The sequence below is a fragment of the Strix uralensis genome, chromosome 28 (genome assembly GCF_047716275.1).
Source record: "Strix uralensis isolate ZFMK-TIS-50842 chromosome 28, bStrUra1, whole genome shotgun sequence".
Classification (NCBI taxonomy): domain Eukaryota; kingdom Metazoa; phylum Chordata; class Aves; order Strigiformes; family Strigidae; genus Strix; species Strix uralensis.
The window spans coordinates 6,373,966-6,390,750 of record NC_133999.1 but is presented as its reverse complement, the minus strand read 5'-3'; the positions used below and the strand labels follow the sequence as shown (position 1 = coordinate 6,390,750).

General features: G+C 59.5%; 1 protein-coding gene across 1 annotated transcript in view; it reads left to right on the top strand.

The window, feature by feature from the left end:
• Window positions 1–1,167: 1,167 nt before the first annotated feature.
• NUDCD3 (NudC domain containing 3) overlaps window positions 1,168–16,785 on the top strand; it is a 33,205-nt gene continuing 17,587 nt past the window's right edge. The window contains exons 1-2 of the mRNA XM_074852043.1: window positions 1,168–1,428; window positions 4,032–4,339. Coding sequence (XP_074708144.1) covers window positions 1,231–1,428; window positions 4,032–4,339 — 506 coding nt within the window. The 5' untranslated portion in view covers window positions 1,168–1,230. The remainder of the gene's footprint in view (window positions 1,429–4,031; window positions 4,340–16,785) is intronic.

The window sequence follows — 16,785 nt, the reverse complement described above, 5'->3', positions numbered from 1 at the left end:
CTCTCCCACCTCATAGGAGCAGGAGTTACAAGTTATAAGTTACAAATTATGAATTAGAGAACTTGTGGGTGAGAAACGCATGACAGAAATGCTGAATTAGTGAATTTATGTGTCAGACAAGCCTGTGCAGAGGAGATAGAGCCCTTGTTTGCATCTTTGGCTTCTTTCCTGATGAGCTCGTAAATTAAAGCTTAATTTACAGAGTATGTTGTCCTGTAAATTTGAGAGATCCGAACAGACCATGACAGGGGACTTGGGGACATGGGGGAATGGGGACACAGGAGGGGGGCAGCTGGGGACATGGGGGTGTGCGAGGACATGGGCGTGGGGCCGAAGGTGAGGATGGTGCTGTGGGGGGATGGTGACTGGGGGCAGCATAGAGCAGGGTGGGGGGGACACCAGTGACTGTGCTGGGGCGCAGGGCTCAAGCCAGGGGAGCTGCTCACCCGCAAGGGCCTGAAGGACCCCATTGCCCCCAGATCTGGGGGGGGAGGGGGATGTGTGTGCTTGCCACCCCCCACGGGGCACCCTCATGGTCCTAGGGGGGCAGGACCCCTGCACCCACAGAGGTCATGGTCACGCCAGGCTGGGTGTGGAGGTGAGGTTCCCTCCTGTGGGGTAACGGCGGGGTGACCGTGGAGCCAAACCTGCTGCCGGGGCTCCCCACGGCACATGGGCTGGTGGGGTGCTGTACCCCATGGGGGCTCTGTGCCGGGACCACCCACAGTGAGGCCAAGAATTGTCCCCGTGTCCCCCCCCAGCTGGCTGCAGTGGGGCAGGGGTCCCACTGCCACTCTTGGGTGACTGGGGGTCCCCAGGGTACTGCAGCACAGCAGGGGGGGGCACTGGTGCCACTGGGGTCTGGGAGTCCCCTGGGTATTGAAGTGAGCTGGGGGGGGCACTGGTGCCATCGGGGGGCTGGGCGCCCCCTGGGTGGTGGAAGGGGACAGGGGCCCCCATGGGTGCTACTGGGGGGTCGGGGGATCCCCTGGGTATTGAAGTGAGCTGGGGGGGGCACTGGTCCCATCGCGGGGCTGGCGGTCCCCTGGGATCCCCAGCGTGGCGCCGGGGGGGCGGCGGGGCGGCCGGAACGTCGCGGCCGGGGGCGGGTTCCGGGCGGGCCGTGGCGCGGGCGGGGGGCGGGGCCGGACCGGAAGTGCGGGGGACGGCGCGGCGCGGACCGGAAGCGCGGCCGGGCGCGGTTGCCGTGACAGCGGGCCCGGAGCCGCCATGGAGGCCGCGGCCGCGCTCACCGATATGTACGACCAGGCGCTGCTGGGGATCCTGCAGCACGTCGGGAACGTGGAGGAGTTCCTGCGCGTCCTCTTCGGCTTCCTCTACCGCAAGACTGACTTCTACCGCCTCCTCCTGCGGCCCGGGGACCGCCTGGGCTTCCCGCCCGGCGCGGCGCAGGCCATGGCCCTCCAGGTACCGGCGGGGCGCCCGGGCCCGCTGCGCGCTCCCGGCCCTGAGGGGCCTCCCGGGGCCGCTGCTCCTCGGCGGGCTGTGGAGGTGACGAGGCCCGGCCGTGCTGGCCGTCGTGTGGGAGGCGGAGGCCGCGGTGGCCGGTGCTGTCCCCGTCGCTGGGCCTCACCAGCCGTGTTTTTCTCCTCCGAGCCGAGCGGGCCGCGTCCCCCCGGGGCTGGGCAGGTGTCTGCCAGCGGGCCGGCCGGGTCTGCGCTGTGGTGGGGATCCAGGCAGGGTGGGGGAGACCGGGAACGGGGATCCCGGTTACCGAGCCTGCCCGCAGGGGTGGAGAAGGAGGTGGGAGAGGTGTCCTGGCAGGCCGGGCGCGGGGGGAGGATGGGAAGCATCACCCTTGTGAGAGGATGCAGAGCCCCGGGGGCAGGCGGGGACCGCGAGACTCTCCTGGGAAGAGCCGGGGTACGATAGCCCTCTCGGAGCTTGGCCCTGGCCGAGCCCCGGCACAGGGGGCAGGGTGGGCTCATGGGGAGCTGCCACCGTGAGCCGTGGGAGCAGGGAACCTGTAGAGCAGCCGGAGGCGTGTGGAGACCCTGAGAGTCATGTGGGGAGCTGGTTTGGGCTCTGCTCAGCAGGAGCTCGTGGCCAGCAGCAGGCTCGCCTCAATCCTGGGTGAGGTGGCAAAAGCCCTGACCTACTGTTTTTGCCGCCTGGCTGGGCTCAGCTTGGTGTTGGGGCAGTGCTGGAGGTCTCTGACTCAGGGCTGTTCCGGGCTGTCATTAATTTTTATTAGCAGCGAGGAAACAAGCTCATAAAACTAGGTAAGACTGGATTTGGGGTGTTCATCTGCTCAGACCGGGTGAGTTTTCCTTCCCAGGTGCGTAAGGCAGGGGGGTGACGCAGGCAGGCTGACAGGAGATCCCTGCGGTGGTCGTCATCACCCCTCAGCCCCCGGGTCCCCGGGTTAGCCCCTGCCACGGGAGCGCACTGGGCTCTGTGGATGAGTGGGGAGCCCAGGGGGGTCTCAGGCTGCAGAGGGGAGAGTGCAGAGCCCAGACCACTTGGCAGTGGGGCAGTGATGGTGGGAGACCTGTCTCGTGTCCCCCTGGGCCTGAGCACAAGGAGGGAGCCGCAGCTCTGTGGCCGCAGTGTTCGTTCCCCAGAAAGGTGTTGGCCAGGGGAGCCTTGTGGCTGCAGCCACAGGGACCCAGAGTGTTGGGGGCCAATTTGGAAGGGAATTGTCACCCCTCCTGACTTGGCTGCAGCCCGGGGGAAGGACGCAGTTTCGAGGTGTCACTCTGCACAGTCCGTGCGGGGCTGGCTTGAGCTTGGGTGTTGGCTGGGGAGGATGCTGTGGCTTCGCGTGGAGTAAAAGTGATTGCAAAGAAAGAAGCAAACAGAGCAGGGACGATGCCCAGCACTCACCTCTCCTGCGTCCTCATCCCATGGGCTGGTCCCTGCCTGGGGAAGAAGCCTGGGGTGAGGGGCACGAGCAAGCACTACCAGAGAGCCCTCCTGGCACCGCGTCCCTTTGTCTTACGCCTCCTGTACCCAGTGAAAGACTCGAGTCAAGCGGCGCTGCAGGCTGGGTGTGCAGCCTAGCATCAGTCTCCCACTGGAAGCACTGAAGCTGACTCTGAAATATTCCTGGGAAGTGAAGGAGGGCTGCGTCTGACGCTTGCTCACTTTCCAGAACGTGTTTGCAGTGACAAATGGCCTGGCATTTGGGTGGGAGAAGCTTCAGCTCCTTCAGGGAGCAGGCGCAGGTCCCCGACTGCCGCGCTTCCCTCAGCTGCGTCCCGCAGTTGTGGGTTTAACTTTTAACCTCCAGCCTGCACTAGACAGGCAGGGCTAGAAGCAAACTGCAGGGTGGGATTACATCTTCTCCTGCTGGCCCTGACTTGGGCAGCGACCTTCTCACCTGCAGCACCTCTTGGGGTGGGGAGGGATGGCTTTTCTCTGAGCAAGTGCATGTTTTTGGCCAGGATCAGTCAGTTCTGGCTCAAAACCCCACATGAGGTCACTCTGCTCCTTCGCCTGCGCTGTCTAAAAGAGCTTCAAGTCTGTTTGGGCTCAGCCGGCACTAAGTAAGCTGTTCCCCAGCTTCTCCTGGGGCAGCTCATCCTGTTTGTGCCTCGGAGGTTTGGTCTGAGCTTTGGGCTTGCAAACAGCCTCTCGTGAACGCTGGAACGCAGGGTGGGGGGAGGCTGGAGGGGCGACGGCTCGCTCGGAGCCCCCTTCCCAGCCAGGAGTCAGAGCTCGTTGCTCTCCTTTTCCCTGGAGTTACCAGGCATCATCCCAGGCTGATGTGAGTTCAGCTGCCAGAACACGACGCAAGAAACTATTTCAAAACAGCTCCCAGGATCTCAGGCTTTCTCCTGAGGCGTGTTGAACGTGGCCGTGTGACTTTTGAAATAGTTGTCAGCTGGTTTTGTTGGTGACTGAAGCACCTCGGTGTAGGCCGTGGGGGCTGTGTGGTATCCAGAGATGGAGGGAGGGACAGTAATAAGTGCCCCAAGCGTGCGATGCTTCTCCTCTCCTTCTCCCCTGGCTTCTCAGGCAGAGCATGGTGGCTTGGTGACCCACTTGATTTGCTTTTTATCTTTCAGGCCTTCAAAGTCTTTGAGCGGATGGCTCGTCAGGATGACGAGAAGAGGCGCCGAGAGCTGGAGGCGAAGCTTCGCAAGAAGGAGGAGGAGGAGGAGGCTGCTGCAGCTGCTGAGAGGGTGAAACTGTCCCCTGCAGCTCAGGAGGTTGAGGTAGAGACAACAGCAGAGCCCGTCCCAGTGCCAGATGCCGGGGGAGCTGTGGGGACGCAGGATGTGGCTGTAGCCCAGGACGCGGTGCCCAGTCCTGTGTCGGTGGAGCCCCCAGGGGCCGCTGCCCCAGCAGAGCCCCGGCCAGCAGAACTGCCCACGTAAGGGTCTCTTACTTTCTTCGTGCTCCTGGCAGGGGGGAGGCAAAAACACAGAGGTGGTGTTCCCTGTCCTGCTGTATGGCCCTTTTCGGGAGGGGTGGCCCTCCTCTGCGGGCACTCAGCCCTGCGGGAGGCTGTGAGGATTTCCCTTGCGGGCTCCCGTGGCTGGAAACATCATGTAATTCCCCAGAGGAGGGCAGGGGTTTGTTCCCCTGTGGATGGTTTGGTGTCTCGCCCTCTGCTCTGAGCAGGGAAGGTGGCACATCCCTGGACACAGCCCCGCAGAGCTGGGCTGGGCTGTGCAGCTCCTCCCTGTGCTGGCTGCACTCAGCTGTGTCCCTTTTCCAGCGCTCACCGTAGCGAAGCTGGGCTGACGGTCCTGTCTGTTTGGGAAACCCTGGCACCGTCCTGTAACCCTTTTCTCACAGCAATTCAGTGTCGTACTCCCCTGGTGTGCTGTGAGACATGCTGGTAGTTGGCTAGGAGCTTGCACAGATACCCGCAATGCCTGTGAGGCGGTGCAGGCGTGCGAGGCCAGCCGCAGCATCAGATTTGTGCAGCAAAAAATGACTTGGAGACCTTCAGAGGTCTCTGGCCCAACCTTTTGCTCAGAGCAGGGCCAACTTTGAAGATCAATCAGGTGCTGCAGAGAGTTTTCTCTTTAGCTGTGTTCTTTAGCAGGGCTAAGCATCTGTGGTTTCTACAAAAATGTCCTTGTTTCAAGGTCCTTCCAGGGTATCTGTGACTCTTCCAGCTCGACTCTTGTCTGCTGAGCAGTGGGAGGTGAGCTCCAGCGGGCCAGCATGGCCTTGATGAACGACTTACCTGAGCGCAGGGTCCTGTGCCGGGTTCACTCGTCCTTCCCTGGACATCACCTTGACCCCCGAGCCGAGGCAAAGCTGCCCAGCCCTCGCTCAGGGCCTCACATGCCGTTTTATTTCAAGCTCCCATGTCTCCTCACTGCCTAAGTCAGTGCTTTGCCTCCCCTGGCGTAGCGATGCCGCGAGCAGGCCGTGGCAGACCGCAGTCTCCTCCTTCCTTCCCCGGTGTCTCTCACGGTCAGAGCCCCACGTGATGGCCATGCTGCCCCCCACCCACTCACTGCTGCTTTCCTGGTCATATGTGGGGCTTTGCTGCAGTCTGTCCCCGCTGTCCCACGGGTGCTTAGCAAGGAGAACAACTTGGGGTGGTGACCCCTGTCCCCCAGGGCAGTTTTAGACACATCAGAGGGGAGAGCAAGCTGCTGGAGGGACGTGGGCTTTGCTGGGAGAGCCCCAAGTCCTGGACAGGGGCAGAGAGGACTCAGGGTTTGGACTTTGGGGACTGTCGGCCTTTGGCATGTGGAAGGGATGGTCTGAGGATCAAAATCTTGGGGGCAGTGGAATGATACGTGGCAGAACTGTGTCAGAGTCTGAGCCTGCAGCCTCAGCTCGAGGCAGTGGTAGAGGGGAGGGCCCGAGCGTGGCAGCTGTTGGTGGAAGGGGAAGGCAAAGTGCCTGCCAAGTAACTTAATCCAGTGGGGAGAAGGAGAAGGACTCATGCTTAACTCAACCAGTCTGACACACATCCCGCAGGATAAAAATAAGCCAGAAGCCAAAAATGAAATCACCTGAAAAGCCACGTTCTGCTGCCGGTGCCGGAGCTGTCCTGTGAAAGAAAGATTGTCCCCAGGGCTGTCAGTCTGACACCTCTTCCAGCGCAAAATTAACAAGCCAAAAAAAGCCTCGTTAGAGCGGGCAGGTCTCTGTGGCCGGGCTGCGTGGCCGTGGTGCTGACCCGGGTGTTTCTATCCCGGCTTTATCCTACACAGAAAGGAGAGGGAGAGGCTGGAGCCGCCTGCGAAGCCACGAGCAGGAGGGAGCTGGGGCTGGCCCGAGTGCTGGCTGCTCGTGCCCCCTTGCAGTCCACATTTGTTGCTTTCTGCCAGCTGAAATTTCGACTTGGGCCTTTTGTTGTGGGGGCAGCAGCTGTTGCGAGTGGTATTTAGTTGCCTGAAAACAGATGTCAAGGCTGCGGGAAGGAAACTGGAGGGATTAGGAAGGAAGCTGAGCGCTGGCGCGGGGGCAGGACGTGTCTGACGGGGACAGCTCCTGCCGCAGGTGGGGGGAGCTGATCTCGCGTGCTCGGCTGGGTGCAGAGCCCAGCCCTTGCGTCTTCCACCCTCTGAGCATTTGTCCTGGCCCAGCTGGAGAGTGGCCCCTGACAGACTTCAGACGCTCGGATGCTGTTTTGCAGCCTGCAGACGTGGTATGCAACGCAAAGCCCTGCGTGGCAGCTCTCCCACCAGTCTAGCCATGAAAAAAAGGTGCCTCCAGCTGGATACACATGCGCCTGCAGCTTCTGCCCTGCCTGGCTGGCTTCTCTCCCTCTTCCTGCCTGCGCCTGCTCCTGCTGCCCCAAGCGCTGGTGGGGTAAAACCCCATGGTCACCTTGGTGCCTGCCCAGTTTGGGTGTGTGCTGGGTGAGCCCGGGCACAGGAGGACCCGTCCAACGAGGCTTCGCAGCCTTTGCAGCTGCTTTCGAGGCCAGAAGAACAGGGTGTCTGTGGGCTCCAAGTAGGGCAGAGCGGCCAACAGGTTTGTTAAACGGCTGTAGTTGGTTTCTGTGCCTCTGGGGGGCACTGGAGCCCCCCAAAAGGCAGCGGGGACCAGGAGCAGGCATCCTGAGCACCCCCCGACAGACTATTAATAATTGAACCGGCTACTTAATTCTGCACAGCCCCTTCTGAGCAAAACCCAGAGCCACCAGCCTGGTTACGAGGGGCGCATGAATAATGCGCAGCTCCAGCAGCAAGAATGCAGAAAAGAGCTTAAACGAAAATATTTTCCATCTCCCTTTTTTTCCCCCCACCCCCACCCCCTGCTGCCAGTGAAGAAAACCGCTGCCACCAAAATCTATATAAAAACTCGCTCATTCTGTCAACCTGACTGCTCCATAAATGTAGGGCAGGTACCATCCCAGATCTGCCAGCTCCCATCAGAGCCTCGCTGTGCGCCCGGGTGCTGGGGCGCTGTTCGTGATCATCTCTGCGAAGTGCAGCGAGATGCTGGCAGCTTTTTTGGGGTTGATCCGGAAGGGGAGAGCGGAATCAAGGCGGTTTGGTGGGTGTGGAGGATTGCCGGCAGGCGAGGAGATAGCAGGGCTCGGTGGCTTGCTCTGCCTGGGGCTCGGCTAGGTCTCCCCAAGTCCCTCGCCCTCCCTGCCTGTGAGAGGCAGGAGGTGCAGTTCCTCGTCGCTAGGAAGGCTGCCCCGCACACGCTGAGGACTGAGGTGTCTTTGGGGTGACCCACGTGCCAGGAGCTGTGCCGAGGGGACCAGAGGTCTCCTTCGTGCCACTGAAGAAGCCGGCTCCTTAGGCTGGCTTGCACCTGCCCTGGGTGTCCTTGCCATCCTTCCCCGGCCGTCGTTGCCCGTGTGCTCTCCCCACCTTGCTGGAAGGGCAGAGGGGAGCGTGCCCCCCGCCTTGTGCCCCCCACCACGGGGCTGTTCATCCCGGGAGCGCACAGCCGGGGCTGGCATTGCAGCTGCACAGCTCGCGCAGGCCCCGGCTCTGGCTCTTCCCCCATCTGCTCCCAGAAGCCATCCTTGCCTGAGCTCAGCTCCTAATTTTGAACACCTCTGCCGCCCAGCACCCTCCCCTTCCCCCAGCTTGGATTTCATCCTGCATATATTTGCCACACAGCATTTAAAATAGAGCCCGGCAGCCCACGTGTGGCACTGCGCAGCCCGGCCTGGGCGCTTGGCTTGTGCGTTCTGACTCCAGTTCCTGGCTCCCCTCTGCTCCTTTATTTCTCTGAGTATGAACGCGGCGGGGGGGAACGCTCCCCTCTCCTGTGAGCCCCATCCCAGGGGTTACTCCGTGTGCGGGCAAGAGGTGGTGGCAGAAGGTTAGTAGCAGCAGCTCTGGGAGCCTGTGCAGGATGGTGAATAGCCCACCTTCAGATATTTCTCCATCCAGCCCTCGTGTCTGTCCCGGGTGCTCAGGATGGGGCAGCTCTGGGCTGTTTGGGGTGCTCTGTTAGAGACCGTCTTGGACCTTCAGGGAATGACCCACTGGAAAGAGCAGCCAGGCAGGGGATGTCTCCCAGAGGAGGATCTTTGTGGGGTGAATAGATGTTGAAAGTTTCCCCAAAAAAGGATGGTTTCCCCCCTAGGTGACTCCAGCCTGGCTCCTGCCTCCCCCCAGGCAGCGGGGAGTTGGGGGAGTGCCTGGTTTCTCTGCTCCCCTGTGTATGTGGGGCCATGGCTTGGGTTGGAGCAGGCTGGGGTGCAGCCGTGGCACCCACACGCCACGGGTTGGGCTGCCCTGCTGTGCACAGCACACCCAGGGCTTGAACCGGGACCGGCGGGACACGGAGCACCGGTGAGCACCGGGCGGGCCAAGGAGGGCGAGCAGCACCTCGTCCCTGGGGAAGGTTTGCGGCCGCTGCGAGGGACCTGGCACGGGGACTTGTGCTGCTGGGCCAGAGCAGAATGAAACCCTGGGGCCTCCATGGCCAGACCGTTCACCTCCTTCGGCGTGGGGAGGGAGGAAGAGGCTGTGGGGGGGACTGGTGAGAAGGGGACTGTTCACGGCTCCGCCACCGCCTTGGTCAGGCTGCGAAGGAGACCCTGCTGGTCCTTTGCCATGTGTGACCTGGGGAAGAGATCCCCAGCCGCCCGCTCTGCTGTCCCCGTAAGTGGCGGGGCTCGGCAGTGACCTACAAAAATCACTTGTGTACTTTCCAGCTCACTGTCCCCAGTGAGAGGCAGAACAAAATTGAACTGAAATGTATTAATCTGGTGAGCTGACTTCTCTGAGGCTCCAGCTCTCTCCCAAGAGTGGCCGCTTCCATTCCCTGAGCCCCTGCGGCCTGGGGTTAACCCTTTGTAGGGCACACTGGGGAGCATCCTCAAGATGACACAGCAGTGCTCTGGGAAATTTCCATGAGGCTCCTGTGTGAATCTAATTCGACTTAGCAACGGCTTGGCTTTGCCGGAAGCCCAGATGGTTGTTTTTTTTTTTTACATTGTGAGGTGCTTGCAGGATGGGCTTTCTGGCACGGCTTCATTCTCCTTGGGGTGCCGGCGAGGGGAATTTTGTTGCTGGTCACCCTGAGTGGAGAAGCAGGGCTGTGGAGAGGAGGCATTGTTGCACGCTGCTGGCTTCGAGGCCGGTTTTGTTTGACTCAGAGGCAGCGTTATCCCAAGCTTTCTTCTCTCAAGCCTTTTCCAGGAGAACAGGCAAGGGAAGGGATTGGAGCCTGTGGATGCTCCTGTTCCGCAGGCTCTGTCTGGGACCATCCAGACCAGAAGGCAGTTAAACTGGTTTCCTTCCATGTTGTCCCTGTGGGCTCTCCTGGTGAGCTCACCGCAGAGTCCGTGCTGTTCTTCCAGCCTGACCCAGAAAGACGGAGCTGATCCTGATCCATATTTAAGGGAGAGTCTGTCCTGGTTCCGATTCCTTTTGCGTGCGTGAGCTGCGCAGAGGTGCCGCAAGGCACCCGGGGCTGCGCGCGGGGAATTCCCCCGGCACGGCCAAGGCCCGTCATGAGCAGGAGCCAGACAGACCTCCGGAGAACGGCCTGACCTGGTACAGCCGAGCTCCATCTGGCCCCGTATCCTGTCTCCATCAGCAGCAGACGCTCGGGGAAGAGGAGAAGAACAGAACGAGCGTGCAGTGATACTTCCTCTGTGTTTTCCCCCTGCCACCAGCAAATTGCGGCTCAGAGGCTTTTGAGCCAGCACAAGCGCTTGGTCTTTTGTGTCTCTCGGTGGATTTTTTTTTCCTTTTGTCTCAGAATTTCAGCCCTCATGTGTCTGGGGTCTCCACGGCAGCGTCCTGCAGCAGGTCCTCCACCATGCAGCACCACTGTGCGTGGCTTTTGTCTCCATGCAGGTGGGGAGGCAGCGAGTAGTTCCCCAGTTCCCTTTTCCACCCTGTGTGGGGTTTTCCTATCATGTTTGTTTCCCCCTTTAGGCTGAAGAGTCCTCATTTGCTTGGTTGTTTCTCACTTAAGCATCTTCTTGCTCTTCCTGGTCCTACACGATTCTCCGTTGTTCCTTGCTGATGCTTGGGGTGGCGAGGGCCGTTCCCACGCTCTGCGTGTGTGTGTGTGTGAACCCATCAAGGTTCTCCACTTCCTACTCTGTTTCTTTGCTCCTGGACTGTCCCGCTCTCCCGATGGGGCCAGGAAACCCTCCTCCAGCCACATGGTTCCCCCCCCCGACAGTCAAGGGGCATCGCTCAAACCCTTTTCCTCCCCTCCCAGTGCTTCCCAACGCTAGTGACCAGCTTTCTAGGTGGGAGCTGCAGCCCGTGCCAGCTGGGAACACGAGCTGTGTGAAAGCCTTGCTGCTCAAAATCCCCGTGTGGGCCAGACCTCCCTCCAACCTGCCCAAGAGAGGAAAGGCAGCGTGTTCTCAGCTCGTCGTGTAACACAAAGGCTGTCTCGCTCTCAGGAGCTGCGGCGCTGGACTTGCAGTGCTGTCACGTTTGGTTTCTAGGAGGGATGTGTCCAGGTTATACTGAGGGAAGCAGCAAAACTTTAAGTTAAGTTTTCCCTGCCAAGTGGAGTCTTTCTTCTTGCAACGGAGAGAGGCCGTGGCTTCCCACTGGGAGAATTATTTTAGTACCTAAGCCTTCTCCCATAGCGGTGGAAACTCAACTGCTTGGGAAGCATCTTTTGAAAGGGCTGAAATGCTTGAGCTGAGGATGAGATCCCCCCCAGCCCTCTGTCTGGTGCAGCCCTTGACTGTAACGAGCCTTTTGCAGATGAGGAGGAATCGGTCAGGGCCCAATTTTCCAGCACTTTCATGGGGAATCGGACTCTGGTTGGGTTGCTGAGATCAGCAGCGGAGTGCCAGTTCCCCTGTCACACACTGAATCGCTTAGGGCTTTGGTTGCCCTACCAAGGTACTGAGCTCCAAAATTAGGTCCTGGGACCAAAAATAACTAAATTAAAACCTATAAATTTTTCTCTTAACAAGCAGAAAATCCCAGGGCTGGAGACCGAGGGACAGCGTGTGCCTGATTCTTATTTAAAAAAGCAATATCTGTTTGCTTGGTCTAATATCACATTGTTCACCAGAAGAAGCAGCGTAACGTGGAAAGCTGTCACGCGTGCGTGGGGCTGGCGTGGCCCTGGTGTGTCGTCAGGTGTCGGGAGAGATCGGGCCAGGCCGTGTCAGTGGCGTGAGGGTCTGAGAGGCCTCCTTGTCCTGTGCTCCCACGGTTCAATCCCGTTGGATTGCTTTGGCCTTATCCCCTTTTTCCAGGGGAGCTATAATTGAATCCAGCCTTGGCTGTGCGTAGGTCTCTCGAAGGAGACCTCTGAAACCCAAGGTTGTATAAGCTCTGTGCAAACAATAAAGATCCCAGGGGACTTTTCCAAACCATAGCGTGTCCTGCTGTCCTTGACCTAAATATCTCAGCAATAGTGAAATCTAGCCCTCTGGTGACGATGCTCTGAAGCTCTCCTGTGAGCTGGCGGTGGCATTTAAACTCGCCTAATGTCAGTAAGTTGGCTCTGTCGAATGGCTCCGTAAATAACTCGGAAACCGAAAGGGAAGGCTGAAAGCTCCCCTGAAGAGTGTGAGCTTGGAAAAGAGCAAGCCTCTCGCCTGGCAGGGAGAGGGGCAGAGCGTCTTGGTCCTGTGTGGTGGCACTGGTGGGACTCCAGCTGCTGTGGGTTGGGTGGATTCGCTGTCTGGCCGCTGGGTTGGGCAGTAAAAGCGTCGCCTCGTGCAGGTGGTGCCTTGGGCACCTCATACAGGGGAGTCTTGGCCCCTTCTCCCCAGAGCATTGTCCAGGCTTGATGATACGATGCGATACAGGGGGAAAGCGTCTTGATGCTCTGGTTTTGGTCGTTGGTCCCATCCTGGTGATGAGTCGGAGCTCTGAGGCTTCCTGCCGGCAAGGATGGTGGGTGCCACAGGCTGGAGCCCAGGCTGCACGGCCTGGCCGGGGTGTGCCTGAGTTTTGGGGGTGAGGGGGAAGGCATTGGCTTCCATTTTTCATTCTTTTTTTTTGAGAGCAGGACCACCAAGGCTGCGCATTGCAGGTGTGCGCTCGGGAGCCCCGAAGCTGGGGTGACAGGCCATTGGGGAACCCCTGATGAACTTCTGTCCACTTTGGGGGTGAAGGAGACCTTCCACAGCTGGATTTGGAGTGTTCTCCCCCAGCAACCCAAACACATCTGGGCTGGAAGAAACCCTGAGGGTTGGGAGAGCCCCGGCACCCCCCCCCACCCCAGACCACTGCTGCGGTGGGGGCTGGAACTCGCTGACAGCCAGAGAGCAACGGTGTGGATCCGAGTGGATCCCGAGGCTTGTTGACTGCGGGTGTGAACTGAGCTGTGAGAGGGAAGGGTTTGGTATTCAGCTTGCTTAACGCTTTGCCGGAGACCTAATTAACTGAAGTGTTCTGTACAAAGGGAGCCTTTATGAAACACTGGGCGCCTCCAGGACCTCAGCGAAGGTGCCAAGAGCCCGCAGTAAGCACGACTCCTGCCTCGGCGCTTCTCGGGCAAAACCAGGAGAGATGAAGTGCAACAGTCCTGGTGTTTTGATGCCAAAAGATGTTAAATCTGGAGGGGGGGGGAGGCTTCTTCACAGCTTGCTTGCAGGAGGAGCACAGACCTGGTATTTTCCACACACGCAATCCCTGCAGCTTTGGAAATGCAGCTTTCTGAAGAAGTTAAACTTCTGGCTTTTCTACCTGTTGCTTGACTGCTCCAGCACCTGCGCTGGGACCCTGAGGAGCAGAGGGAGTGTTTGACCCTCTTCAAATTCCTCTTAAAAGCTGGGTTTTTCTCTCTCTGGCTGTAGTTCAGCTTAAGCTGGGGCTTGATGGAAGCTCTGCAGGGTGCACAGACCTTCCCGTGGCTCGAGGTGGCTTTGGGTTTTCGTCGGGCCGTGCTGGCAGTCGGGGGGCTGGGAGCCAGGAGCTCTGGAAATCTGTGTTCCAGCGTGCGTGTTGGTGCCGTTGGGCGAACGTGGCCTTTATGGAGCAACGTGGAGAGGGCTCTGCCCTCTGCCTGCTGCCTGCCCAGCTCAGCCAGCCCTTGCCCCGCTCCTCCTGCAGTGATTTCCACCCCGGTGGGCTGCGTGCAGCCTGCTTAGTGCTGGGAAGGCTGGATGCAGGGGTGGTCCAGGGTGCTTTCCCAGGAGGTAGAGGGGATTTATGATCGTGTGAAGGCCTGGAGCTGCCAGGGGCCTGGCGGGAGCAGGGCAGGATGACAGCGGCTGCCGATATGACCCTGGTTCCCAGCAGCCCCATGCTACCCACAGCAGCAGAGCTGAGCATCTTGCAGCAGTTTCAGGGGGACAGACTGTGAACGCTCCTCTTGTCCTCCTCTACATCATCCTCCCTGCTTGCTGCAAAGCCCAGCAAGATGATTTGAGCCAAGCAACGCTGGTCGTGAGCTACAGGAAGATCTGACCGCTGCGCCTGGGTCGAGGCGGAGACGGCGAGGCCACGGCGAGTGGGAGGTAGGGCCCTTCTTCCACCACAGCACGGGTCCTGCCGACGCTGGCACTAGGAGCTGCGGCAGAGGCACCTGGCTCGGAGAAGCCCACCCCAGGGCTGGCGTTCCCAACCAGCTCAGCGGGGAAGAGCCCTCGGCTCCAGCCCCGCTGCAGTGCTGGGTGCCTTGCAGCGCAGCAGCCTGCCCGAGGCGCTTGCATGTCGGCAGCAGCTTCTCTTCTTGATGCCTCCTTGAGTCATCGCAGTGCTGGGGCCGCAGGATTAATTATGTTGATGGACGCCGCTCGCTCTCGGCTGCTGTCACGGAGCAACAGCCTTGATCCAAACGTCTGATCATTGCAATAAATGCTGGCTGGACTGATGGCGTGCAGTGCATCTCCCTGGAAGGCCCTGCTTGCTGCATGCTTATTTGGGTTGGGCACACGGACGCGTTGTGCCTGATTTTCTCTTTTCTTACTTGCTCAGAACATCATTATTACTTAATGAGATCTTTCCATTCTTTCCTCTCGAGCTTGAAGAAGGTTTCATGCATCGCACGGGGCCTCTGACAGTGGTTAAAATACAAAGCTGGGGTGGTTTTCCTCTGCTGTTCCCTGTCAGGGTGACTCCGTACAACACCATTCCCCTCTGTTTTCCCCACTCGAAACAGAGGAAGGTCTCATGGAGGGGAGAGGCTTGTTTTTGCGATTGGGATGTGCTTGTGGGACCTGATGGGCTGTGTTGTGGATGGCAGAGTGCAGGTGGGGTAGAACTGTTATAAATACCTCCAGGAGCAGCTTTGCAGAAGGGAACGGGTCTAGGTCTCCCACTTCCACATATGCTGGGTTGGTTGTCTTGCAGCACCAGCCCAGCTTTCTCCCCACATCGTCCTCTTCGACCTCGGCCAGTCCTGCTCGCTCAGCTTCGGCTGTCGAGGTTGTTTCTCTTCTCCACCCGCCTCCACATCTGCATCACTTAACTGGCTTGACACGTTTTCCTCAAAGCTGCCTAAATAATTCACCTTGACTAAGAGCAAACAGCAGCGCTGGCCCTGGACAAAGCTTTCTGTGAATGCCAAGTGGCTGGAGAGGATCAGCTGTCCCGGCCCTCGGCGGCAGCGGTGCTGGCGAGGGGCAGAAGCCCCCCTGAGCTCAGCGGTCTGAGGCAGGCTCCCGGGCCCGGCGGCGGTGGATGTCGGGCTGTTGGGTTGACGTGCCTGACTCTGCAAAACCCAAGTATCCTGCACTTCCATCAGGCTGCTTCCCGGGAGGGCAGGGATCCTGGGTTGGAAAGCTGAGATGCTCCAGGCTAAGAGGATCAGTTTCCTTAAGTAGTTCCAAAAATCCTTGGGATTTTTTTTCTTTTCTTCTTTCTGTGGGAAAAAAAAAACCTCCATTGGGATTAGGCCCATATTAACTCCTTCCCATGGCACTTTCCCCCCGCCTGCACCACCTCAGCCTGCAGCGTCGGGCTGAACGACGGCAGCTCCCGTGCTGCTGTAACTGTTCCTCAACTTTTGCGTTCTCGCACCAAAAATCCTCAGTAAAGAGGAACTCGGTGAGCTGCCTTACTTCTCCTTGTATAAAACATTAAACCAGATCCTTCGGCGTTTGTTTCCTGCTCTTGGTTTGTGTCCGGCGCTGCTTTGGCAGAGCTGGTGCTGGAGCTGTTGCGCTGAGGCTGGAAACGCGTTCAGCCGAGTGTCCGCAGAGGAGAGGATGGCTCTGTCGCTGTTTCCGCATCGCTCGGCTCATCGTGCATCACCAACCCACAGAGCTGGAAATCCCAGAATAAGAAATGCCCAGAAATCTGTATATGGGGCCTGGCGTGTGGCTCAGCCCTCGGGCGTCCAGCCTGCACGCCAGGGCCAGATCTGCCTGGGGCAGCCTGGCTCGAGTGGCACCTCCTGGTGACACCACCGCCTCTCCTCGGGTCCCGGCCCCCTCCTGCTGCCGTTGGGGTCTGACCCCGTCGGGGGAAGCGGCTCCGAGAGCGGTGACAGCGCAGCCATGCAGTGCAGCTCCTAGGAGTGGAAAACAGATCGGCTGCTTCTCGACGGTGCATTGTTAAAGGTTTCACCTCCCCCAAAATGACACATTGCGAGCAAAAATAGAACAAGACAGAACACACAGACCCACCCACACCATCCCCACCACCCGGCAGCCAAGTGCACGCGGTGCCAAACCCTTGGGTTTAAAAGCTGATGCTTTTTCACCCTCCCTCTCCTCAGTGGTGCCACCGCCTGCCCCGGCCCGGTGTGTGGTCCGGCATCCCGGTGGGCTGACTGTGGCACGGGGAGCAGCTGCGCTGTCGCCGGGCTGCTGGGAGGATCGTTGTGAGCCCACGCCACGCGCTGGGTCCGTCCTCGATCTTCACCTGGTGGGTCTGGGGATGGGAATGTCTCTTGGCGATGGTGTTTGTGCAGGAAATTCTCTCCCCCTGCTGCACGGTGGTGCTGTTGAAGCGACGGGAAGGACGGGTTTGGCCAGGAGAGCCATCTCCGGCACGGCTTGGCCCAGCTTGCCGTGAGCTGGGGCCATCTCCTGCGGATGGTGAGGGAAGCTGCCTCCCAACCAGGGAGCTGGGTCCAATTTTTTGAGTGCTGCCGGCGTGAAGGGTGGCGTGTGCTAAGCACAGTTGGACCAGGCAAGGATCTGGCTGGAAAACCTCCAGGAAAGGAAGAGTTGCTCCAGGAGATGGTGGAGCTGTCAGCCGTTTGTCAGAGGCGTCTAACGAGGCTGAGGCCTGTGTTCATCACCCCGAATCCTCATTTGCTCAAGAGCAGGCAGTTAAATTTACCAAGGCCTTCATGAGTTTCTCCTGTGGTCTGGTTTTGGGGCACAAAGTCACCCCATTAGTTTCACATCTGAGGATTTTGAATGTCAGGAGCCGAGCTAGAGCAGAGATTGGCGGTGGTGGCTTGCGGGAAGGGCTGAGGGGTTCGGGCTGGCTGTTAGGTAAAAGAGAGGAGCGGGGAAGCGATGGTGCCGGTCCCCGCACC